Below are 25,008 nucleotides of genomic sequence, written 5' to 3' on the forward strand. Positions count from 1 at the left end.
CCGGAACGGTTGACCAGGAGGGCTCGGTCGGGTGAGAGAGGTGAGAGGCGCCACAATGGTGCTAAAGTCTTTGATAAATCGACGGTAAAAGTTGCAGAAACCCAGAAAACTCTGCAGTTGCTTCAGGCTGGTTGGTAGGGGCCAGTCCTTCACCGCCTGGACTTTCTGAGGGTCCATAGTTAGACCTTGATCTGAAATCAGGTAGCCCAGGAATGAAACGGACCGCTGGTGGAAGGAGCACTTCTCGGGCTTACAGAACAGGTTGTTGTCCAGGAGCCGGGTCAGGACAGTGCGAACATGGTGGTAGTGTTCGGCCTCTGACTTGGAGTAGATCAGAATGTCATCCAGGTAGGCAAACACCCACCGTCCCAACATGTCACGGAGGACATCATTGATGAAGCATTGGAAAACGGCGGGGCTATTGCACAGTCCGAAGGGCATGACCTGGTACTCCCAGTGACCGGTAGGGGTGATGAACGCCGTCTTCCACTCATCTCCAGCTTTGATACGGACCAGGTTGTAGGCGCTCCGGAGGTCCAGCATGGTGAAAATCCGCGCCTGAGAGATGGCATCCAGGGCGGACGTGAGGAGCGGCAGAGGATGACGATCTCTGACTGTGATCTTGTTCAGTCCTCTGTAATCTATACAGGGGCGAAGATCACCCTCCTTTTTCCTCACAAAGAAGAAGCCTGCGGCACCTGGGGACGACGAGGGTCGGATGAAACCCTGCCGGAGGGCCTGGTCAATATATTCCTCCATGGCTCTGGACTCGGCGGGAGAGAGAGAAAAAAGGTGCCCCCGGGGTGGACTGGTTCCTGGTTGCAGCTTGATTTCCATGTCGTACGGGCGGTGAGGCGGCAGTGCGGTGGCGCGCCGCTTGTCGAACACCGCAGCCAGGTCCCGGTAGGGCAGTGGCAGATTGGGCGGTGTAGGGCCAGGGTCACCGGCCGGGCAGTCTGGCATGGATGGAGGAGGAGAGAGGTGGGCCTGGCACTGGGCCCCCCATTCCAAAAGGCGGCCCTGGGACCAGGAAATCCGGGGGTCATGGAGACGGAGCCAGGGAAATCCCAGGATTAGAGGAGAGGAGGGAGCACATATGATCAGGAACTGGATGGTCTCTCTGTGGCCTTGGACAATCATCTGGAGTGGCTGGGTTCGGTTTTGGACCGGATAGGGTTGGAGGGGCCTACCGTCCACCGAGGTCACTGGCACAACTCTCTCCAAGGGGGTCATGGGGATCCGTAGGCGCTTAGCCAGATCCATGTCCATAAAATTGTCAGCGGCCCCCGAGTCCACCAGCGCGTGCATCTGGAGTGAGGCCTCACCATGAAGGAGGGTAACATAAAGAAGGAGTCGATTTGAAGAGGTGGGGGCTGAAGGTGACCCAGGCTGAGCGACCCCGATACTCAGTGGGTTCCTTCGTTTCCCAAACGTAATGGACAGTTCAGGCGTCTGTGGTGGGAGGAGCCACAATAGGCACAGAGACCCTAGCGCCACCGTCGCTGTCTCTCCTCTGGAGGAAGGTGGCCTAATTGCATGGGCTCATCAGTAGAAGCGGGTCCGGGAGCAGGCGTGGGGGAACGAGGAAGAGGTCCAGGCGCCCTGGATGGGCGAGTGAAGGGCTTGGGCCAAACCAGAACCCGCTGATCCATGCGCAACGCCAGAGCCACCACTTCATCCAGGTTCTGAGCAGCTCCTTTCCCGCCATCTCATCCCGGATGTAGGTTGCCAGTCCCTCCGAGAAGACGGCTCGAAGGGCAGAGTCATCCCACCGCAGCTTGGCGGAGATGGTAAGGAACTCCGACGCATAAGCGCACACAGAGCGCTCCTTCTGGCGGAGTTTTAGGAGTCGTGCCTCTGCCCCCATTTCGCTGCTGGGTGGAACAAACGTCTTTCTGAGGGCAGCCACGAATGCAGCGTAGTCATTGCAGTCCGGTGATTTAGAATTATAGAGCGCAGCGGCCCACTCTGCAGCGCGTCCGGTGAGCAGGGAGGTGAGCTGTGCCACTCGAGAACGCGCAGTGGGAAAGCATCCTGGGTGGCACTCGAACTGCATCTCGAGGGTAGCGAGCAGACCGTCTGGACTCCCCATCTCTCCGTTCCACTTCTCCGGGAGACTGAAGTGTGGCTCTCCCGTCGGTGGAGTGAGGGCTTGCAGGTGGAGAGCATGAACCTGCTGCTGGAGTGCCGTGACGGCAGTAGACAACTGCATGGAGAGATCGGTCTGGGAGTTCAGTCTGGTGTTAAGCCGGTCGACCTGGGCGTGGAGCTGAACGTTCTCGTTCACCAGTTGCTCCATCTTTCTCTTCACCTGCTCGAACTCCGCTGGATTAATGGACTCAGTCATCCTGTCAGACTCGACGACTGGGTTCGGGAGTAAGAGCTTTTATTGTACAGATGGTTGGCTGAAAGCGGTGCTGGAAAGGCTGACGGATGAGGTCTGAGGAGGAAAGGTGGAGGTTTAGCTGTAGTAGCTTTGGAAATACTCTGATCATGGATCACGGTGGAATGATGACTGAGTGAAGAGCCGGTGTAGCGTCTTCCATATATATAGACATGGATTGACGCAGGTGGAACGTGGAGGGAATCCCCGCGAGGGGCATGCTGGGTAATGTGGTCCAAGACGGGAGCCAGTCAGCTGGGAGAGCCCGGCCTGGGGGCTTGGACTCTGACACCCACACACCTGCAGTTCATCCCCATCTCATCCTCCCCAGTGTATATAACCCTGTCTGTGTCTCTATGTGTTTGTCCGTCAATTGTTCCTGTCAGACACGTCTCGTTTGCTCTCCAGTGTTTCCAGTGCTTCTAGTGTCTCTAGCTTCTAATGTTTTTGGATCTCTGATTCAGTCATTTGGATTTTTGGTTTTTGGCTCCCTGCCATTTGGATTATCCCTAAATAAAGGACTTTATTTCATCTTCCACCTCTGCCTTGTTCGTCTGGTTCTCTGCATCTTGGGTCCTAACTTCCTCCTGAACCAACTCGTGACACTACTTGTTGTGGTTTTAAGACGTGCCCAAGTCATTCAGAACAAAGGAAAGAGCCACAGCGAATTCTGGTTCAGTCGCCATGTTCGACAAACTCGACGTTGTGGTGTGTGACGTACGCCACTCTTTGCTGATTGGCTCGGTTAGAATTCTCAGGGGGTGGGGTTATTTGAATAGAAGAGTTCCCAGACCCTTTCTCTGTGCAGAATTAAACAGAGGAGGCGTCTGGCAGGCCAGGGTAGGAGGGATACACACATTCAATGCTATAAAATGTGAAAACTATCTCAGGATGTATTAAGGGCAGAGACAAACAGCCAGTAGCTCAATGTCTTTTGTTCAGAGTTTATGTTTAACAGTAACGTGTCCCTGGTTGCACCATCTCTAATTAATAAACATAGCCAGATTCTTCCTGTTGGCCTGCGTTAGTTTAAATCCTTCCAGAGAAACCTGAGTCAGCCATGAGCTCATTCGTCCATGTCTCTGGAAAAAATAACAGGCTACATTTTCTGTAGTCCTGCTGTAGCCTGATCAGAGCTGTGAGCTCGTCAATCTTACAGCAGAGAGAACAGACATTTCCCATAATCACGGAGGATAGATATGGTTTATATTGCTGTTTCCTCTCCTGGGGCCTTGTTCATCGAACATTCGTAGAAATATTCCTGTATTCCTTCTTATGAACGAAATTTTGAATCTTCATACAAACGGTCAAAATCCTGATTTATGTAACATGCAATGGCTTCTCGTACACACGTTCCTCCGCACTTGTCTGATGATAAATCCCACCTGTCCTTACCCAGGTGCTCGTGTGTGTTCTCAGTCATTTACATAAAGAATTGCCCTCAACTGTCCATATTTGGTCACGCTACGTCCTCAGCACATGAAGGGATTCCAAAAAACTGTGTTGCAAGATCAAGTGCATAAGAATCAAACAAGTTGCAAAGCTTATAAATGCAATCGGGACAGAGGAGAGGTTCTGGTCATGAATAAATTACATCTTTAATTTTATAAATCATTGAGTAATGGGTTGTCATTTACATTTTGAGTCATGGTTGGAGTTAGTTTTATTTGGAAATGTTGTTTGAGAGCGCAGCCTCTTCTGAGCGGTCATTCAATCTGCTTACCTTGACAACGCATGTGTGATAGGGAAGCAGAGAAGGTTCTGTGGGTTCTTGTAAATGGTGTTTTAGCACCAATTATGTGACACAGCTATTTTTCCACCAAAAAATCATATATTGGGTAAAATAATTTGTGGATGAGGAACGTGTGTACGACTGAGACCTGCAGTGTTGTGGTTCCCCCGTTCTACCACAATACGCTGTTCCCACGCATGGTCTGAAGTTTTCTTATATTTAGGAAAAATTTTGCGCACAGGTACAAAATGATGAATACCACACAATGCATAAATTAGTTTCTACGTACGATATAAGCACAGATCTGTGCTTAAGAATGGTTGATAAACGAGGCCCCTGGAGCTTAGATCCAACTCTGCAGCCTCTTCGTTTTCCCTGTAATTCTGAGGACAGAACTGGCTTTTCTGTGGAGAAGAGAGCCAGTCTCTGAAGCACCAGCAGCTGATCCCTAATGTAGGCAATAGATCCATTTATGGAGCTGAGGGAATTTCCCAGGGCGTTCCCAGAAAGTCCAAAAACAGTAAAAAAAAAATGAACACAAATAACACAAAAGTACTCCTGTAGATTTTGCGGTTGACAGAACAACACATGCCCACATTAAGGGCATTAATAACATGCAACACTAGGCAAGCAAAGAATAAAAAGAGGAGTAGAAAAGCAAGAGCTGCTGTAGCTGGTTGATCCAACTCACTCCTTTTAATGTATGTTTATAAAGGTATGAAAGGTATGTTTGACATCCAGATAAATGAAGAGCTTTACCTTTGCAGAAGGTGAGTTACTCATTATAGCTGTGAGTACCCCCAAGGCGTGAACAGTGATGGTGTCCGATCCCTTCTCCATCACCTACAAAGATAAAGGGCAGTTCACAACAACACTGCTTGACTAAAATGTGCACCATCATAACATTACGAGAAGTTGAAAATCATCACTAAATTCAAAGTAAGATACTCACCAAAAATAATCATAACAATATGTAAGTAAATCCACCAATACTGCTGTACCAGCCAATAAACCATCACCTCTTTGTTAATCACATATAGGTCCTAGAAGGACTGAACGATTTTAGGAAAAGATTGAATTACAATTTTTCAAGGAAAAATTACAGTTTCGGTCGATTCACAATTTTCTTCAAATCAGGGTTCAACAATTATTCAGAAATATTCATATAAATCACACGATAAAAACATCAAAAGCTATTAATTTCCTCCCGTTGTTATCTTGTTTAATGTATCTTTAATGTTCTTGTCTAAACTCGGATTCAGTAGGAGCAATGTGGTTTTGGCCCTGGCCGCGGAACACTGGACCAGCTCTATACCCTAAGGAGTGTTCTGGGAGTGCGTGGGAGTTTGCCCAACCAATGTAAATGTGTTTTGTGGATTTGGAGAAGGCATTTGACCACATCCCTCGGGGTGCCCTGTGGGGTAAGTCAGGAGTATGGGGTACCAGGGCCTCTGATACTGTTAAATCCCTGTATGACCGGTGTCAGAGCTTGGTCCGCATTGCTGTCAGTACGTTGGGCTTGTTTCCAGTGAGAGTTGGACTCCTCCAAGGCTGCCCTTTGTCACCAATTTTGTTCATAAATTTTATGGACAACATTTCTAGGCGCAGCCTAAGTGTTGAGGGGATCCATTTTGGTGGCCTAAAGATTCAGTCTCTACTTTTTGCAGATGCTGTGGTCCTGTTGCCTTCATCAGAACGTGATCTCTGGCTCTCACTGAAGAAGTTCGCAGCCGAGTGTGAAGCAGCTAGGATAAGAATCAGCTCCTCTAAATCCGAGACCATGGTCTTGAGACGGAAAAGGGTAGAATGTCTATTCTGAGTCAGGGATGAGGTCCTGCCCAAGTTGAGGAGTTTAATCTTGGTCTTGTTCACCAGTGAGGGAAAGATGGAGTGCAAGATCAATCTACATTACAACCCTCACCTATGGTCACAAGCTTTGGGTAGTGACCGAAAGAATGAGATTGCGGATACAAGCGGTCAAAATGAGTTTTCTCCACTGGGTGTCTGGGCTCTGCCTTAGAGATAGGGTGAGAAGCCTGGTGATCCAGGAGAGGCTCGGAGTAGACCAGCTCCTCCTCCACATCGAGAGGAGCCAGTTGAGGTGGCTCGGCATCTAGTTAGGATGCCTCCTGGATGCCACGCTGGTGAGGTAAAACGGGAGAAGGCCTAAAGGAAGACCCAGGACACGCTGGAGAGACTTTCTCACCACTGGCCAGGGCACGCCTTAGGATTCCCCTAGAGAAGCTGGCCGAAGCTTCCCTGCTTAGGCTAATGCTCCCGCGACCCAACCCTGGACAAGCGGCCGGATGGATGGATGGATAATGTTCTTGTGAAGCAACTTGTTATTTTTATCTAAAGAGGTAGATTCGATACAGAATAATCTGATTACTGGACAGACAGACTCCCTCCTGAGCTACTGCAACCTGAGGTGCTAAGTTGTTATTAGTGCAGAATAAAACCCAAATCACACAGAGCAATGTTTAGCCGTCTTTGCCAAATCGCTTGTTCTGAGCAGAATCGTGACAAAAAATGATCAATGTCAGGGTGAACAGGGTCAACCAATGGAAACACTCTCTGAGCTTCGGTTTTAATGTATGTTTAAAATGTGGGTTATAACCTACACACCAGTTTTTAATTCTGTTATTAGCCCAAGTTAAACCAGAGTTATACTTAAAAGAATTAAACTAACTTCTTTAGACCATCAGATAAATCGTGATTCTGTGATCTGTGAGTCAGGGGAGATGAGCTCACAAACATAAAAATAAAACACAAAAACATGAGATCCCTTTGCTGTTGGTGGACATTTCACATATTCAATAGAAAAGGATGGTTCAGTAGCGTTTTGCTGCTGAGGGACAGAGGAAGCTCCGTGGCAGCGAGTGTGAGCTCAAAAAGCTGTCGCCAAAGCACGGGTTTTAAGAACGAAGCTTCCTCTTTTAGGAAGATGAGCTGGGTCATGAACTGATATTAAAAATAAGTGCTTTTATTTTTCCAGTTTTGTCTTGGTTAGCGGTCTGCTTAGTGACGATTGCCAGTAGATGCGATCAGGACACTGAGTGCCCTGCAGGAGAGAGACGTCGTGTAGTCTACCGAAATCTTGCACCCTCCGGTGTGACACCTTTCTGGAGTTCTCACAATGTGACAGCCAAAAATCGTAGTGTGATCCGGGCATAACTTAGTCCAGGTTTGAAGAGTCTAAGTACTGTAAATTTATAAATAATAATTACATTAACAATTAGAGCAGAGGAAAGATGCTCGGGGAGTGGAAATGTTTGTTGCAATTGCTCTTTCTAACTCTGACACTTAAAAAAGGATCAAACATTAGCTTTGTCTGGTATACGTTTTTTATGCTTTTTATAATAATTTAATCTCCTGTTCTTGATTCTGTCCCCCCTAGATTCAGATTGACTCCGATCCCCCCCCCAACACATACACTTATAAGGCAAGAAAGTAAACAAAATTGGAGGTTAAGAGCCTAAAGCTCATTTTCCCAGTTACATTGAATGCAGCATGACGTAAACAAACACAGATTTCAGAGGCGCCAAAGTGGTTGCTGCTAGGAAGCAGGATGAAGCAAAAAAGACAAGGAACAATTGCTGCTAGAGCTGCACAATATATCAAAAAATTATTGTCATCGCGATAACAGGACGTGCGATAGGCCCATCGCAAAGCACGTCAAAAACGGCGATAAATGTTTGGTTCAAACATTTCCATCCGTGTAATACATCAACTTTTTGTAAACCAGCTCTGTTTTTTACACAGAAGTTTTATTTGACCAATCAAATGTAGCCCTTCTGATATGCAGCCAATCAGATGGGTCCGTTCACGTAATAAGCCCGCCCCCTACGTAGACCCTTTTGGAAAGCAACACCCGAACAGAGTTAGCGGCGCTGTTCCCTTGTTCGTCATCAGTGTTGGGCAAGTTACTTCAAAACTGTAATACATTATTTATTACTTGTTACCCTCATTTTAAAGTAATTCATTACATTACAATATTACTGATTTTAAAATGTAAGGCATTATACTACTTTTGCATTACTCTAAGTTACTTTCAACAAAACAACTTCAGTATGAGTTTGGTAATCTGATGCCTGGTGAACTCATGACACATCCGGTGGAAGGTGATGTGGTGTCTGAGCTAGGATTGCTGTTAAAAACAGATCTTTAGAAGGATCGTTTATGTAATAAATGAAACAACAAACTGTACTCTCAGCACGCTGCCATCTTATATTAAATGAGCAGGGAGTGAGGTGGTGGGGGCTCCAAGCCTATTTAGCCTTGGCCCCCAAATGCCTTGATACAGCCCTGGATGTGGGACTGGCTTCTGGGGTGATCTGATTCTATCACATGTATAAATATTGAATGCTTATATATTATTGCTTTTCACTGGTAAAAATGAGTATTGGGTATAAATCTACCTACTTTTTGTCTTTTCAAGCAGTTTGTTTTGTTTTCTTGATTTTATTTGAATAATTTCTGGCCCTTTCTCTCTCTAACCTCCCTGCATGCTGCATGTTTTCTCCGTCTTCCAGAAAAAACTGTTTCCTAGACTTCCTACTTTCTAACTATCAGCCAGAGGGATCTTCACATGTGCAGCGCTCCAGCAGCAATGAGTTAAAATCACCGGGGCCCAGATTAACTCAGATGAGGCAAAGCACGTCAGAAAAGTACAAAATACCAGAGAACATGCGCTGATATGAACGATCGCAGGTGAATTATTTTGTTTTAGTGGAGCGATTTTGTGAATGTTACAGCGGCCGCGTGGATGACGCAGCTGGAGTATTTGAGCCGGTACTGCTAAGTCCTCTCTGCCCGCAAAGCTGAGTCCATAATTCACTGAGAAACTGCATGCATGCAGTTTGTTGTTTTGCTGCTAATACAGTAGCGGGTGCAGCTGCTAATACAGTAGCGGGTGCAGCTGCTAATACAGTAGCGGGTGCAGCTGCTAATACAGTAGCAGGTGCAGCTGCTAATACAGTAGCAGGTGCAGCTGCTAATACAGTAGCGGGTGCAGCTGCTAATACAGTAGCAGGTGCAGCTGCTAATACAGTAGCAGGTGCAGCTGCTAATACAGTAGCGGGTGCTAATACAGTAGCGGGTGCTAATACAGTAGCAGGTGCAGCTGCTAATACAGTAGCAGGTGCAGCTGCTAATACAGTAGCGGGTGCAGCTGCTAATACAGTAGCGGGTGCAGCTGCTAATACAGTAGCGGGTGCTAATACAGTAGCGGGTGCAGCTGCTAATACAGTAGCGGGTGCAGCTGCTAATACAGTAGCAGGTGCAGCTGCTAATACAGTAGCGGGTGCAGCTGCTAATACAGTAGCGGGTGCAGCTGCTAATACAGTAGCAGCTGCTAATACAGTAGCGGGTGCAGCTGCTAATACAGTAGCGGGTGCAGCTGCTAATACAGTAGCGGGTGCAGCTGCTAATACAGTAGCAGGTGCAGCTGCTAATACAGTAGCGGGTACAGCTGCTAATACAGTAGCGGGTGCAGCTGCTAATACAGTAGCGGGTGCAGCTGCTAATACAGTAGCAGCTGCTAATACAGTAGCGGGTGCAGCTGCTAATACAGTAGCGGGTGCAGCTGCTAATACAGTAGCAGGTGCAGCTGCTAATACAGTAGCGGGTGCAGCTGCTAATACAGTAGCGGGTGCAGCTGCTAATACAGTAGCAGGTGCAGCTGCTAATACAGTAGCAGGTGCAGCTGCTAATACAGTAGCGGGTGCAGCTGCTAATACAGTAGCAGCTGCTAATACAGTAGCGGGTGCAGCTGCTAATACAGTAGCGGGTGCAGCTGCTAATACAGTAGCAGGTGCAGCTGCTAATACAGTAGCGGGTGCAGCTGCTAATACAGTAGCAGCTGCTAATACAGTAGCGGGTGCAGCTGCTAATACAGTAGCGGGTGCAGCTGCTAATACAGTAGCAGGTGCAGCTGCTAATACAGTAGCGGGTGCAGCTGCTAATACAGTAGCAGCTGCTAATACAGTAGCGGGTGCAGCTGCTAATACAGTAGCGGGTGCAGCTGCTAATACAGTAGCGGGTGCAGCTGCTAATACAGTAGCAGGTGCAGCTGCATATTTTTCAATAAAAATGTTATGTTGTAATGGAATTCATGCATTAGTTTTTGTTTGCTTTGAACCCAGAGCAGACGTCACACGCCAGACGACATCAACACTGCATACATTAGTATTTGTTCATTTATCGTGAGTAATATCGATATCGCAATATTAAGCACTGTTATTGAATATCGCAGGTTTTCCTAATATCGTGCAGCCCTAATTACTGCGTTATTAAAAAAGACCAACAGTGTAAGCAGGCGGGACCGATCTGTCTGTTTATGCATGTTGGTTGTAGTTTCGGTACGTTGTTGTCAGTGTTGGGACTTACTTGTTATAAGCGCCAAAGTCGCAATATTACGACAAGCGTTCTTGCTGACTTTAACAAGTCACATCTACAAATACGATCCCTCATTTACACCAGAAGATAGTGGAGATGTGGAACCTTCAGGCTGAGCAAAGTTTTGGAGTTTTTAGAATTTGAAAAACGCCTCCCGCAGAGAGGCTCCCAGTCGGGGAGAGAAGGAGATGCACGCAACATGAAGAGCGCAAATGTTATCGGGATGAAACGTACAATTGCCGGCAGGTCTGGTCTTTGTTGACTGATCACTTTGTCTGGTCATGACTGACTCTGATTATGAAGCAGAATATTGACTCTGATGAAGAAATTCACTCATCCAGCCGGGAAGATGGACGCTGCTGCAGCATCCGACAGCTGGTGCTGCACGAGAGGTGTGTGGAGTTTACGAGCTCCAAACGTTGGGTTTGATGTTGGTTTAACCTTCTCTGGGACGTGATGGATGTAGAAATGATGGTAAAACACCGCTAACGTGACAGACGTAGCGACAATGTAAAAAAAAAGCTGTAAAAAGAGGCAGATGCCCATGCGTTAAATATGGAAGTCAAGTGTGTCACATAATCATGAAAATAAAAGTAAAATATTAAATTTAAAAAGAGCTTTATTTTATATATTTATATATAAATTAACACTTTCCAAATATAATGAAAAATTCTACATAACGTAAAAAATAAGAAGGAACATCTGTTGGTCAGAGGCTGAAAAGTTTGGGAACCACTGCTAGTGATAAGTGAATATCGTTTTTTATTATATTCTATGTGCAGTTTTTTTACATAGGGATACATAAGAGTCAGAAATTTCGATAATGATACATTTTCGATTTATTGCCCAGCCCTAAAAGATTGGTATGCTGAAAATCAGTTAATGTTTAAATAAAACATATTTTACATAAAGCATGAGGTTGTGGTTAGTAATGGACTGGGAGAATAACAAATGACTGACTTGGATAGTGTTGGTCAGGCAGAGCTTTGCTGCCAGCGTTCCACTGCACAAGGGCTTCAAACACGTATATGATAGTGTTAGTTTTTACGTAAACCATAGGATGAAATTACACAAACTGACTGAGCTCTAGTTAAGGCTCTTGCAGTTGTTTGTGTATGTGTACATGTGTTCGTATGTGTGTGTGTGTGTTTGGGGGAGGGTACACTGGAACTTTGTCCCCCCAGTTTGTAAATCCTATCTGCGTCACTGGTTGAGCACAAGGGTCAAGCGGAAAACAAGCATTCGTGTCAACGCCCGTTCCCCTTTAGAACATACTGAAAAGACCCCCCCCCCCCCCCCCCCCCCACACACACACACACACACACACACACACACACACACACGCACACACATCGCCAGTTGTGTCCCCCACTTTTAAAGTCAAAACTACATCCATGCATGTTACAAATGCTAATTTCACAGCAGAAACAAACATGTTTACAGCCTGGTTCTAAATAAACATTTTAGGTTTAATAGGTCCAGTTTACAGTCATGGCAACTCTGAGAGGGTGAGTTTTTTGTAAATCTTCTGTTTAAATGTGATTGAAAGCTTCAAAATCTGAATAATTAATGAGCATCAGAGCCGCGTCAGAGCCGACGCTAGCACTGGGAGCCTCCGCCTGGGCCTCACCTTAATAGATATTCGGCCATTTCGTCTCTCTGAACTTTAGTTGTGTCCTCTGTGTGTTTGATTATTTGGACGAAGAGGGCACTGCTGACCGCACTAACCACAGCTTGCTCCAAGCAGTTTCTTCTTTTTTTTATCAGGAAGTAAAATTGTATTTCTGTACTTTCTTTAGCTGGTTGAATGGGAGGAAATGCTGTGTCACTTAACTGCTTGGTCAAAGACGTTAGTGGGGCTGCTGGCTGGATAAAAAACTTGAGCAGGTGCCATGCTTCTGCTGTCTCCTGCCTGCGAACAGTTGTTTAAGCAGGCGGCTGGCTGTTCCTGTTTCCCGCGGCAGCCGGGACGCTTTGATCGGCTTCGATGCGAGGCCGTAATCATGCTGGGCACTTGTGGACTTCTGAGGGAGACCGCAGAAACACCGTAGCTCTTTTAGTTGACGTTGCTTCACTTTTGAGTGCTTTTTGGGCTTAGCTTGGGTTAGCTAAGTTAGCTAGTAGTTACAATGGTTCATTTGTTCCTACTCTGTTCCAAAGGCAACAGCCCCACCCTCAGCTCCACCTCTTTTCTCATTTTTGGATTGTCTGGGCGTGACAAGATGTGTGACATAATCAAAACATCAGTGGTGGGAACCTCCCATTTTTGGCCTCAACCTGCCCCCCCCCATGGAGCAATGGGAAGGCTATGTCCATCATTTTTATATGTGGATGTTTGTGCCTTAAGCAGGGATGGTGCGTGACTAACAACGGACTTGGCTCCAGTAAGTGTTGATTTGCACAAACAAGATGTTTGAACTCCTGCAGGCTGCAGTTCGGTTGTGTGAGCAAAGTGGGAGCGAACCTTTATTGAGCGTAAGCATTTTTGGAGCTTGAGCGGAGCGGTTGGGAAAACACATTTCAACAACAGAACTGACCGGAACACTGACATCGGTGAGCAAAGGTGTGGGTTTGATTAACAGGAGAGGGAGGGGAGAGGGGCAAACACAGCAAGAGAAACAGAGGACGTGTTTTTTGTTGGAAAATATTAAAAAATGTTGGTAATTTTTTCAAACAGTGTTTTTTAAAAGAAGAGAAGTTGTGCTTTCAGTCTGCTGAGTGTTATTATGATAAATCTTATTCTTCTGTTGGAGAATTAGCTTCTCTCTCTACCACTCAGCCACGGTGCTGAGAGACAAACACAGCGTTTGCTGCAACAACAGATGGTCATGTTTAACATCAGCTGTGGTCGCAGAGCTATTTGAGAGGAAAACAATGTGTCGCTCCGTCCAGTGGACTCGGTTCTAGTACCTGCTCCCTGAGAGCGCTCTCTGGAGAGGGAGAGACCCTAAATGTCTAAAACAGTTGACAAAAGAGCATGGGTCAGTCAGGAGGGCTACAACTAAATGCTGCTGTGACCCTCACGTGATCGCGTTGTTTGAAATCACAATTTCGGTCCAAAAGCAATAGATCGTTCAGTCCTAGGTCCCAGCATGCAAACACCAAAGCCAACCATTATAAATGAAAAGAAATGAGGCAATCCCAAACTCATGTTAGAAATGAGTCAGCAGCATCAAACTCCGAGCTATGAGCCAGGACTTTACAAAAGCACCACCAGTCACATGACTTAGCAGCCAGTAGATAGTCAATAATAAAAACACTTTTCATGCATAGAGATGAACACGTGCATTTTGTGCCTGGTGTTGCCAGCAGGTAACTCAGCCTGTGATTCCTGTGATGTACACGTTCAACTGGAACACACCACTTGCCCCAGATAACTTACAGCAAGTGGGTGTCTGACTGGGGCAGGTAAAAAAGGTGACAACTTATTTTATTTAAAAATGAATGTAAGTGAGACTTCCTGCCCACTGTCTCCCATTTAAAAAGCTCTTAAAAAGAAAAGGGAGGACCGAGTTTCCTGCTGACGGGCTAATAACACCAGGTGTTGGTGGGGGTACCTGGTCAGCGGGTCGATCAGCGAGTAAATGTGTGGTGACCTCACACTCCGGTCTGCTCCTGTTGCTCTGAAAGAGCTTCAGGATATTGAGCGAAGCACACACACACACACGCATTCAAAGTCAGACTGCTAAACAAAACAATAGAAAGAGGTGCTGCAGAGATGGGTTTGATTCTCTGCAGCGGTTTCTTTAAGCCACATTGTGATATTTCAAACAACAAGCAAGCAGCGAAGGCAAAGACAGAAATATAACCCCCAAATTCCACTACCTCCGCTCCGCTCCGACACGAACGCCGGAGCAAAATCGGTCCCGTTGTAGTCAATCAGAGCAATTCCACTACTGCGGCCGTGCTCCGGCAGTGCGGCGCCGTGCGCCGCCCTCTGTTCCGGCGTCCGGCAAAAATAGAATCAATCCTATTTTTGCCGGACGCCGGAGCACCTCCGCAGTAAATGGACAGAAATCACAACCACCCAACAGGAAAAGGAGCAAGCACAACTTCCGTTTTTCACAATAAATCGATAAACAAAAGGCGTTTTTTGTTTCATATGCACAGGTTTAACAACTTTTAACAACTATCAATGGCGGCTGAAGTTTAAATGCACAAAAGTAAGCCATAAATACAGTTTCCACTATCAAAGTAGTCACACTTTGTTGATCCAAACACTGCTGATCTCTCAACACAAATGATGGGCAGATTAAACAGTTCATGCCGATGCTTCTCCCACACAACGGGTGTTTGGAACTAACTTCCGCGTTTATTGCTCGGACTGTATCGCAAGATCTCGAAAATCCCGCGCATGCTTGTTTGCCCACCTCAGGTCTCCGCACCGGAGCGGAGCCGTTGTAGAGCGGGTACCAGTAAAAACTGAGTTCGGAAGCGAGCGGCTGCGGAAGGCGGGGGCGGACCGGAGCGGAGGTAGTGGAATTTGGGGGTAAAGGTGACAGACTGATGGTGGTGGGCTCATCGACAAAAGGCCACATGTGAAGAGATGGCAGCACACACACCTTGCTGTTCTGAATGAGTCTGAGGATGTGCTCAAAGCAGTTGTTGTTGAGGAATACAGCCTGCAGGGCCGGTCTATCAGAGCAGCGCAGGATTTCAGGAACAGCAGCTAAAGACAACATCAAGAAGAAATAATGACTCCGAGGTAAACAAAAAGAAATAGCTTAATTATAGAACAGAGACTATTCTCTTTGATTGACATGTTCTTACTGAGCATTTGGCTCTGGAGAGAGATCAGACTCTCTTCCCAGCACTGCCTGTCCTCTTCGCTGCAGTGAGGATGGTTCCAGTTGAGGAGCTGGAAGTAGCTTTCTAGTACTGTCTTCATATCCACCTGCCTCTCCACGGGACTGCTGGAGTGCAGGAGATGAATCATCGCCGTAAAGCACTGCAGAGACAGCTGGGGGACCTTGGTGCTTTTCGGTGCAGGGGAGACCCGGCAACACCACGCACGCAGAACACAGAACAGATCCTCCACAGACTGAGGACTGATGGAGAGAAGGCCATTTTTCTGAAAATGACAAGAAACCTTGCTTTTTCCATTTAAGTGTTTAACCTATAGAATCACAGTCACAGGATTAAACTGAACAGAAATGGGAGAAGACCTTTCCACCACTGATGACAGCTCCCTGAAGATGAACCAAGTGGAGAGTGAGGAGTTCTGGGATCTTCTCACTTTCCTGTAGACTGTCTGAGGAGAGAAAAGCAAAAAGAAAGAAGTCAAACTAGTGTCATGGCTGCCAGCCTTGTGAAGAGCAGAAGCCGGGATCACCCAGCCCTGGTGAATCAGCCCGACTCCGCATCTCTCCCGGGCTGCTGAGGAGCACAGCAGCGAGGAATTATCCTGATGAGCCAACACCTGCATAAAAAAGCTGTGCCGTCAGCAGTCTGAGGCAGCAGTGCAGGGCTTCTGCTGTCCTCCTGGTTGTTGTTGTTGTTGTTGTTGTTGTTGTTTCATTTCAACCCCTTTCGTTTAGATTCGGTTGAGTTTGAAACTGTGGTAGTTTTTAACTCTTGGAGATAAGGTTGGGATGATCCAGTGGGATCCTTTGATGTTTGTGTTCGGTTTTAAGGTTAACGTTGTTTGTGCTATTTTACTGACCTTGGTTTTAAACACCTTCGTGTGGTAAAACTTTTTAAAATAAGTTTTACCAGGTGTTTTAGTCAGTGTATTGTTTTGGGAACAGTTATCAACTTTGGGGATTTTAAAACACCTTCTGCTCGGTTAAGCTTTTAATATAAGTTTTAACCAGGTGTTTTAAAGTTGATGATTTGCTGTGTAATGTTAACCTTTTAGAGAGATCTGTTTGCTTGTTTTTAATACCTTTTGTTACAAATAAAGCCATTTTAAACTCCTCCGCCAGTCCTTATGTTACCCCATCCTTCACTTTTCACAACACCTGTCGGGGTTTGTAACACTAGGAAGTTCTTTCTGCCCCATTTTTAAAAAAATTGAATCTGTTCTGTCTTTTTTCCAATACAAAAACCCACAAATATCCCCAATTTAAAATATAATTAATTTCAGCAAATAAAATCTATGTGAAATAATAATCCAGTAAAAGTTGGTGACATGTTTAAAGTTTAAACTGAATCATCTATTACTATAGATCGAATTGTGTATCGATTAATCAGTTTGATCTGAATTAACACCAGGTTTTTCAGGGATTTGAGCAATATCTGCATCTGCAGGTGATGCAGGAAGAGCTAGGATGCCAAAAAGAGTGGATTCTGAGAAGATGCCAAAAATGTGATTTTTAAGAAAACTGAAAAAAAGGTATTGTTTCAGAGCAGAACGCAGAACTTGGTGGAAGACCTTGTCATGTTCTGCGTTCCCCTCATGTGTCCCCTTGTGTTCCCCAGCTCTCATAGGCTTCCCTCATGTTTCCTCCTAGTCACTCCCCTGTAGTTCCTCCTAGTCACTCCCCTGTAGTTCCTCCTAGTCACTCCACTGTAGTTCCTCCTAGTCACTCCCCTGTAGTTCCTATCGGTTAGCATTAGCCTCCTTGTGTTCCTTCCGCACTTTATTAGTCCTCCTCACCCCTCTAGTCATTAGTTGTTTATCTTTGCTCTCAGTCTTTAGGTTTAGTTATTTAGTGTTTTATAGGTTATGGTTTATCTCCCCCTCTGCTTAGTTCTTTCTTCATTTAGTTTATTGATGGCACCTGTCTCCCCTCAAGACCTCACACCTGTCACCTGTTCTTGTGATTGCTTCCCTCTGTATTTAAAAACCCTGTTTTGTCCCTCAGTGTTTGTCGGTCCATTGTCTTAGGTCAGCATTGTTTTGTCCATCCCGACTAAGTCTCCAGGTCTCTGCTCAGAAAGTGAGCTTTTGCTTTTTGTTTTTGTCTGAGTTTAGTTATTAGGTTGTGGCCTCCTGCCCTTTTGGATTTTTGGTTATCATCCTAAATAAAGAATTGAACTTTTTACATCCGCTCCTGCCTCGTGCCGTCTGGTGTCTGCACCTTGGGTCCTAACCTCCTCCCTCTCTCATCGTGACAGAATGGACTGACCAACACAGGACCCAGCAGAACCTCCAGGCTCCCCGACACCCCGGTACATGTACAAGTACCACGGAGACCCAGGCGCCTGTTGGGATTTTATACGGGACTGTGCACATTGCATAGACAGGGCTTCTTCTGAGTTCAACAAGGTCTCCTTCCTGGTGCTTTGTTTGCGAGACAGTGCTCTGCAGTGGGTGACAAGACTACTTTGAGATACACCCAATCAGAACTGTGTCTTTTTGGGATTTCGCCCAGAAACTACTGGACACCTTTGGCCGCAACTCACCGCCACCAGCTGCTTGTGCCACCTCCTCCACGTCTCCTCCATCTGCCCCAAGACACAATCATCCTTCGGTCTCGGTTCCGACTATAAGAACCGGCTACCTCGCTTTCAGTCCTGTTGATGCTACGGCAATCTCCAGTCCCAACAGCGTCAACTCAACATCCACACGACGATCATGACGCAACCGTCACCAGCAGCTCCACCCGCCGTCACCAACAGCCCAGCCTGTCCAAGAGGTTCTGCCCCCGGCATCTCCAGTCGAGTCAGCGCCAAGTCTGGCGTCTCCAGTCAAGTCAGCACCAGGTCCGGCGTCTCCAGTCGAGTCAGCACCAGGTCCGGCGTCTCCAGTCGAGTCAGTGCCAGGTCAGGCGTCTCCAGTCGAGTCAGCGCCAGGTCCGGCATCTCTAGTCGGTCTTCGCCAGGCCCAGCATCTCTAGTTGGTGTTCGCCAGGTCCGGCGTCTCTAGTCGGTCTTCGCTAGGCCCGGCGTCTCCAGTCGTGTCTTCGCCAGGCCTGGCGTCTCCTGCCGAGTCTTCGCCTGCCGAGTCCCCGTCTTCAGAGTCCCAGGTCCGGCGTCTCTAGTCGGTCTTTGCCAGGCCCGGCGTCTCCAGTCGAGTCTTCGCCAGGTCCGGCGTCTCCAGTCGAGTCAGCGCCAGGTCCGGCGTCTCCTGTCGAGTCGTCGCCTGCCAAGTCCCCGTCTCCAGAATCCCATCCTCATCCTCATCCTCCAGAGTCCCATCCTCATCCTCCAGCGTCTTTGTCCCCTCATCCTCCAGCGTCCCTTCATCCTCCAGCATCTTCGTCCCTCCATCATCCTCCAGAGTCTTCATCCCTCCATCATCATCCAGAATCTTCAGTGTTCATTCAGTCTCCCGACCAACCATCGGCAGTGACCACCGCCGGACTGGTCCCCGCCCGTCACCTTTTGTGCCCCAGTCTTCGGCTCCCCAGACTCCGGATCCACCGTCAGTGTTTCTGTTCCCCCAAGGTTCCCCGTATACTCTGCTCAGAAAGTGAGCTTTTGTTTTTTGTTTTTGTCTGAGTTTAGTTATTAGGTTGTGGCCTCCTGCCCTTTTGGATTTTTGGTTATCATCCTAAATAAAGGATTTAACTTTTTACATCCGCTCCTGCCTCGTGTCATCTGGTGTCTGCACCTTGGGTCCTAACCTCCTCCCTCTCTCATCGTGACAGACCTTTTTTATTCAGTCATGCAACAGGGTTAATTCTATGATACTCCATTTTGATGCTTCCTAAATTTTTAGCCAGTTGTTTCACTTCCGTGTTGCGGTGCCGTTTGTGTTCTCTGTTAAAAAAAATTTGGGCTATCATTGCAGGACCTGCCCAGGATAACGATCAACATAATACAGTAACTGGCCCTTTTTAAGATGGCAACAGTGGCTAAGTTTGCATCCAATTTTATTGCAGGGGAGTGTGGTTCATCTGTGGAATCATTACATACTGAAGCTCAGATCAATGGCTTTAATGGGACCTGCTGGGTTATTCTGGATGAACTTGCTCCTCTTATGCTAAAGAAGCCAAGGCCAAGAACAGAGCAGTGGTTATCGGCGGAAACAAGGGAGTGTAGACAACATTGTTGAAAATTGGAATGTAAATGGAAAAAGGACGGGCTGATTGTTATTTTTTTGTCAACCTTTATTTTACCAGGTAAAATGTTTGAGAACATGTTCTCATTTACAAACATGACCTGGCCAAGAGGTCTTGGAAGGAAATGCCAAAAAAATACAATGAAATAAAAAATAAACAATAAATAAATAAAATAATAATAAATATTTTTTAAAAGTACAACAACAAAAATATACAGATAAGCACATAACAGATCAGACATAACAGGTTATCAACAGGCATTAGAAAAATTTGAAACTGGGTCTGAAAAATAAAATAACATATACACATGCAGGCATGTTTATCGTAACATGTTGAGCGCGTCTATCAGAAACTGGTCCAGGATGCTAGACTGAGATATTTTTTCGGATATTGTGAACAGATATCCCAGATAGCCACGTCAGTTGTTTAAACAACTCAATGCTGCACTTAATGTGGGGGAAGTTCCAGTGTGATGTCTTTCATCTTTTGCAATAACTTTCTCCACTTCTTCTTGAACAAAATTGCAAGTATGAGGTCTGTGATAATCCCCCCATTGGCTCCCCCTGTGTTATCAGGCTCTCCCCTGCTGCTTTTTATTGGTTCTTAATAACATTTTATTCACCAATGATGAGAGAGATTCTGTGATTTTGCTTCTCCTTGACTCGTCAGCTGCTTTTGATACGGTGGACCACAACATCCTTTTGGACCGATTACAGGAACTGCACTGGAATGCATTAGATCCTATCTGATGCACAGGAGTATCTAAGAGATGTTAGTGTAGGGAGTGGCTCCTCGGACAGGGTTCCCCCCTCAGGGGGTTCCACAGGGTTCTATCCTTGGACCCTTGCTCTTCTCATTATGTTTATTACCATTAGAAATGCTCCTTCGAAAGCATAAAATTAGGTTTCACTTGTAAGCAAATGATTGACAGAGTTATTTTCCATCTCAAAATGTTCCTCTGAAGGTTTACAGCCACTCATAAACTATTTAGTGGAAGTAAAAGCCTGGTTAGCAGATAACCTCCTCCGTTTAAACGAGGCTACATCTGAAATGATTGTCTTTATACTCAGGGAATAGTTGCCTGGCTCCTGGGAATTTATGCAAACTTTCATTTATGGGGGCTGGGTTGGTGACCAGTCTGGGGGTGAAGATTGATGAAGCCCTTTCAAGCATACAAACACAACTGTTCAGACAAGCTTTTTCTACTTGCGTTGCTTGTCCAGGACCAAGTCAATGTTCTCAAGGACGCAGCTTGACACTGTAATCCGTGCTTTGATTACATCAAGGCTGGATTATTGTAATTCTATTCTGACAGGGGCAAGTAAGGCTTCAATAAACAGATGGCAGTTGGTGCAAAATGCAGCAGCTAGGTTTCTTATCGGTACAAGGAGGAGGGATCACATCACCCCAGTGCTGGCGGACTTACACTGGATACCAGTCCGTTTTAGAATTAACTTTAAGGTTTAAGTTTTTGTTTTTAAAGTTTTATCTGGGGACGCGCCAGCCTTATCTTCAGCCACTTGTAAACCGCCATGCTCCAATACGTTCACTGAGGTCCGATGAACAGTGTCTGTTGTCTACCCCAAGATATAACCTTGAAACACGAAGTGAGTGAGCCTTCTCAGTAGTTGGGCCCAGGTTGTGGAATGCTTTGCCTTTAGCTGTTTGAACAGCACCATCACTTACCATTTTTAAATCTAGGATAATTAAACTTTTTTGTTAACTTTTAATTAGGCAAGTTTGTCTCTTAGTAGTATTTGTAGTTGTGTTACAGTTATTTTGATTTTGTATGTTTGTTGCACATGTGATGTGTTTTTATTTGTTGTGTGAAGCACTTTGGGGCTGACTGAAGTGACTTAGAAAGTGCTATATAAATAAAACTGATGATGATGTGGAGGAAGACTCAGTAATCATGATTTAATATCGTGCTAATGATGGTGGCCAGGCTCCTGTGGAGGCACTCAACTTACACACTCAGGAAGAGCCCTTAAAAGAGATCTTTTCTCTGTAATAGATTATTTACAGGTCCTTCTTAAAAAATTAGCATATTGTGATAAAGTTCATTATTGTCTGTAATGTACTGATAGACTTTAATATATATTAGATTCATTACACACAACTGAAGTAGTTCAAGCCTTTTATTGTTTCCAATATTGATGATTTTGGCGTACAGCTCATGAAAACCCAAAATTCCTATCTCAAACATATCATGAAAAGGTTCTCTAAACGAGTTATTAACCTAATCATCTGAATCAACTAATTAACTCTAAACACCTGCAAAAGATTCCTGAGGCTTTTAAAAACTCCCAGCCTGGTTCATTACTCAAAACCACAATCACGGGTAAGACTGCCGACCTGACTGCTGTCCAGAAGGCCATCATTGACACCCTCAAGCAAGAGGGTAAGAAACAGAAAGAAATTTCTGAACTAATAGGATGTTCCCAGAGTGCTGTATCAAGGCACCTCAGTGGGAAGTGCCCAATATGCTAATTTTTTTAGAAGGACCTGTATATGGACTTCCTGCATCCTGGGGATTCTTATGAGCGAAGAGGACAGAGGGCACTGAGTATTCATGCACTGCAGGCAGCTGCATCCTGCGCAAGGCCATAGTAAGATTCTCAAAGTGGTGCGACCGAAAAAATATATAATTTAACATTCAATTGTTGATGTCACTGGTACTTTTATTCGTGCCTGACTGGTTCTGCCTCTGGGCAGCTCATCATCCATGCTCCGGTGACTTCACCACAGTGGTACGGTTGTGAAGGGCGCATTCCACTATTTTTGTCATCGGTAGATTCGTTTGATCTGCTTTGTTCAAAAGTAACATAGGATTAAAAAAAATTGTAGGAGGCAAAGCAGCAGCTTTTCTAGAGGACTGAGAGGAGATGGGAGGACCATTAGAAAGACAGGATGGGAAAATAGTCATAAAAAAACAAGAAAACAAAACAAAGTGCTTGAAAAGGAAAATATGTAGATTTATCCCATTACTTGTTTTACCATTATAAAACAATCATTTATAAGTATTTACTAACAATATTTGATAATATTCAGATCACCTTCAAAACTCAGTCCCACCCTCAGGGCCATTTCAAGGCGTTGTCAGGGCCAAGGCAAAATAGACGCACACCCCCACCCCACCTCACCTGGTCTCACTGAATCTGGGCGGACACTGTGCGACTGTTTCACTCCTAGCACTCAGCTTCAGCTCAAACTGTACGCATTCCTTGCAGAACAAATCTCACGAGTCATGTGCTCACACTGTATGACCCAGTTCTCGGATGCAACCTGACTGCTCACACTGTATGTCTGGTAGCAACACATCTGACGTAAAAATATGCTAAAAGTAGCAGGTTTTACAGAACAGATCTAACTTTTCTTGTGTTATTGATGTCTGTCGTTCTTCGGGAGAGCTGTAGAAGGACATGCAGGGATTTATGGTGTAGCGTGAGGAAGTGTGGGTTTTCTGTCACAAAGGTGGTGTTGGACTAAGCTGTGTCAAAGCTGGGTCGCTGAGAACTTTCACCCACAGATTAAGACCTGAACGCCAGCGAGTCTGGGAGGAAACTATAACATCTGCCACCTGCAGTACCAGAAGAAGGAGTTCTCATGGACAAGTAGTCATAACAAGTCAAAACATAAAGTTTAAACTTCCTTTTCTTGTTTTGAATGTTAAAAGTTAAATCATCAATTTGCTCATTATAAATGTTTTAATCAAATGAATGACTATTATGCTTTGGGGTAATTCTAAGAGATTTAATGAATCCATAATTAGATAATGTTGAGAGTGTTTGTTGCTGACCTTCACACACACTCAAGCACACACACCCACACACAGATTCTCACAGTTAAACTCCAAAACACATTTGCTGACGCACACGTTTGCTTTGAGAAGAGAAAGGCTTTTGGTAAGTTTCAGTCTTATGATTCCAGTTCGTGTTGGACAACGAAAGAGAGTGGACCTGAAAACCAAAGGGGGGGCAGAGCCGGTTGGCTCGTTCTTCCCCCCTTTCACGCTGTTCCTGCCAAGCCAGGCAGAATAGCTGAATCGCAACTTCTAACGCAGACTCATTACCGAGTCTTTTGATTTCTGAGTGAACTTAACTTAATGAAGCGCATCGACAAAACGCTTTACCATCAACGTGTACCGAGGGCAACTCTGGACCGGTTCGCGGCGCATCTTTGTCTTCTTTGCCAGCCAAGGTGCCCTGGATGAAACATCCTAAGGTGACGTCCCGGGTCCAACAGAGGGTCCGATTTTCGGTGAGGCAAAACACGACAGATAGCGTTTTGATGCATCTTTTCCAAATAAACCTAAGTTTATTCAAACCATCACTTTTCACTCAGACACCTGTTTCTTCCTGAAGCAAAATCAGATGCACACACGCATCCATCTCACCTCATGTTCAATTCTCACGACACTTGGCACCCACACGCATCCATAATCACATCATATCACTCTCAATCTTCATTCACCGACAGAAGGTCTATTTGAGCAAGAACAGCATATCAACTGTTAAAGATTGTCCCACAAAGTTGCCAATGTTGATTGTTATTTCCTGTTTGTCAATTTTCAAAATCATTAGTTTAATTTGAAGAATTAAAACCTTTAATTGTCAAACTGGTTTCCTCATTGAACTGAAACACAGACACACAGATATTATCGTCAGTTTATCGATGAAAACAACCTTTGAGTCTTCTTAACAATATAACTGAGTAAAGACAGTTTCTCCTTACAATATAACTGAGCCAGTCAATATTTTCTTTACAAATATGGCTGAGCCAGCCAAATTTCTTTACAATGGCCACGCCCCTCCGGATATGTGAACACGCTCTGCCACGGTGAAAAACAGAGAGCAGAACACCAGTCGCAGTTCACGTGAAACAAGATGGCTGAATGACCGGTAAGTGAAAAACAAACAATATAAACATCTAACATGAATCATTTTTTTTAACTTATTCCTATGGTAGTGAAGTACGTTTCTTTAGAGATTATTTCCTTCTTCAACAGTAATAAATAGCATGGTAGCCTGCTAGTATTAGCAAAAATAAGCTAATACTGCTAATAGCTAACTGACAGAACATTGGTTACATATTGTAACCCCAGATTCTATGAGTCTAGTCGCAGCCCTTAAGCTAGCTGCTATTGGAAGGATGATCTCCGCATCAGCCAATCATGAAGAGCTAAAATGTACGCCCACCAATAGTGGGCCCCCTCGTGGTATATAACCGCAGTGACCCCACTGCTCACCTCCAATGGCTCTTATTCCCATCATAACCAGTGGGGCCAGTGGCTTAAGGGCTGCGACTAGACTCATAGAATCTGGGGTTACAATATGTAACCAACGTTCTATTTCGTTTAGTCTTAGCCCTTAAGCTAGCTGCTATTGGAATAAAGCGCAGCTGGATGGGTTTACGCCCCACTGGTTAACACAACCAATGGACACACCCAATCAAATCTCCTCTAGTGGGGGACGTTCAGCCTCAGACCAGGCTTAAAGACTGAGGCAGCCACGATAAAAGAGGGGCCCCCACTAAAAAACATCATCCAC

The 25,008-nt window shown here is 45.6% G+C and overlaps 1 protein-coding gene across 1 annotated transcript in view; it reads right to left on the minus strand.

Annotated features, from left to right (window-relative positions):
- Positions 1-25,008, minus strand: part of nbeal2 (neurobeachin-like 2) — a 458,076-nt gene that overhangs the window by 212,143 nt on the left and 220,925 nt on the right. Inside the window, exons 7-11 of the mRNA XM_070551909.1 lie at positions 15,677-15,762; positions 15,282-15,582; positions 14,627-15,180; positions 14,069-14,143; positions 4,875-4,958 (exon numbers count right to left, since the gene is read on the minus strand). Coding sequence (XP_070408010.1) covers positions 4,875-4,958; positions 14,069-14,143; positions 14,627-15,180; positions 15,282-15,582; positions 15,677-15,762 — 1,100 coding nt within the window. The remainder of the gene's footprint in view (positions 1-4,874; positions 4,959-14,068; positions 14,144-14,626; positions 15,181-15,281; positions 15,583-15,676; positions 15,763-25,008) is intronic.

This window comes from Nothobranchius furzeri, chromosome 5 (assembly GCF_043380555.1).
Source record: "Nothobranchius furzeri strain GRZ-AD chromosome 5, NfurGRZ-RIMD1, whole genome shotgun sequence".
Classification (NCBI taxonomy): Eukaryota; Metazoa; Chordata; class Actinopteri; order Cyprinodontiformes; family Nothobranchiidae; genus Nothobranchius; species Nothobranchius furzeri.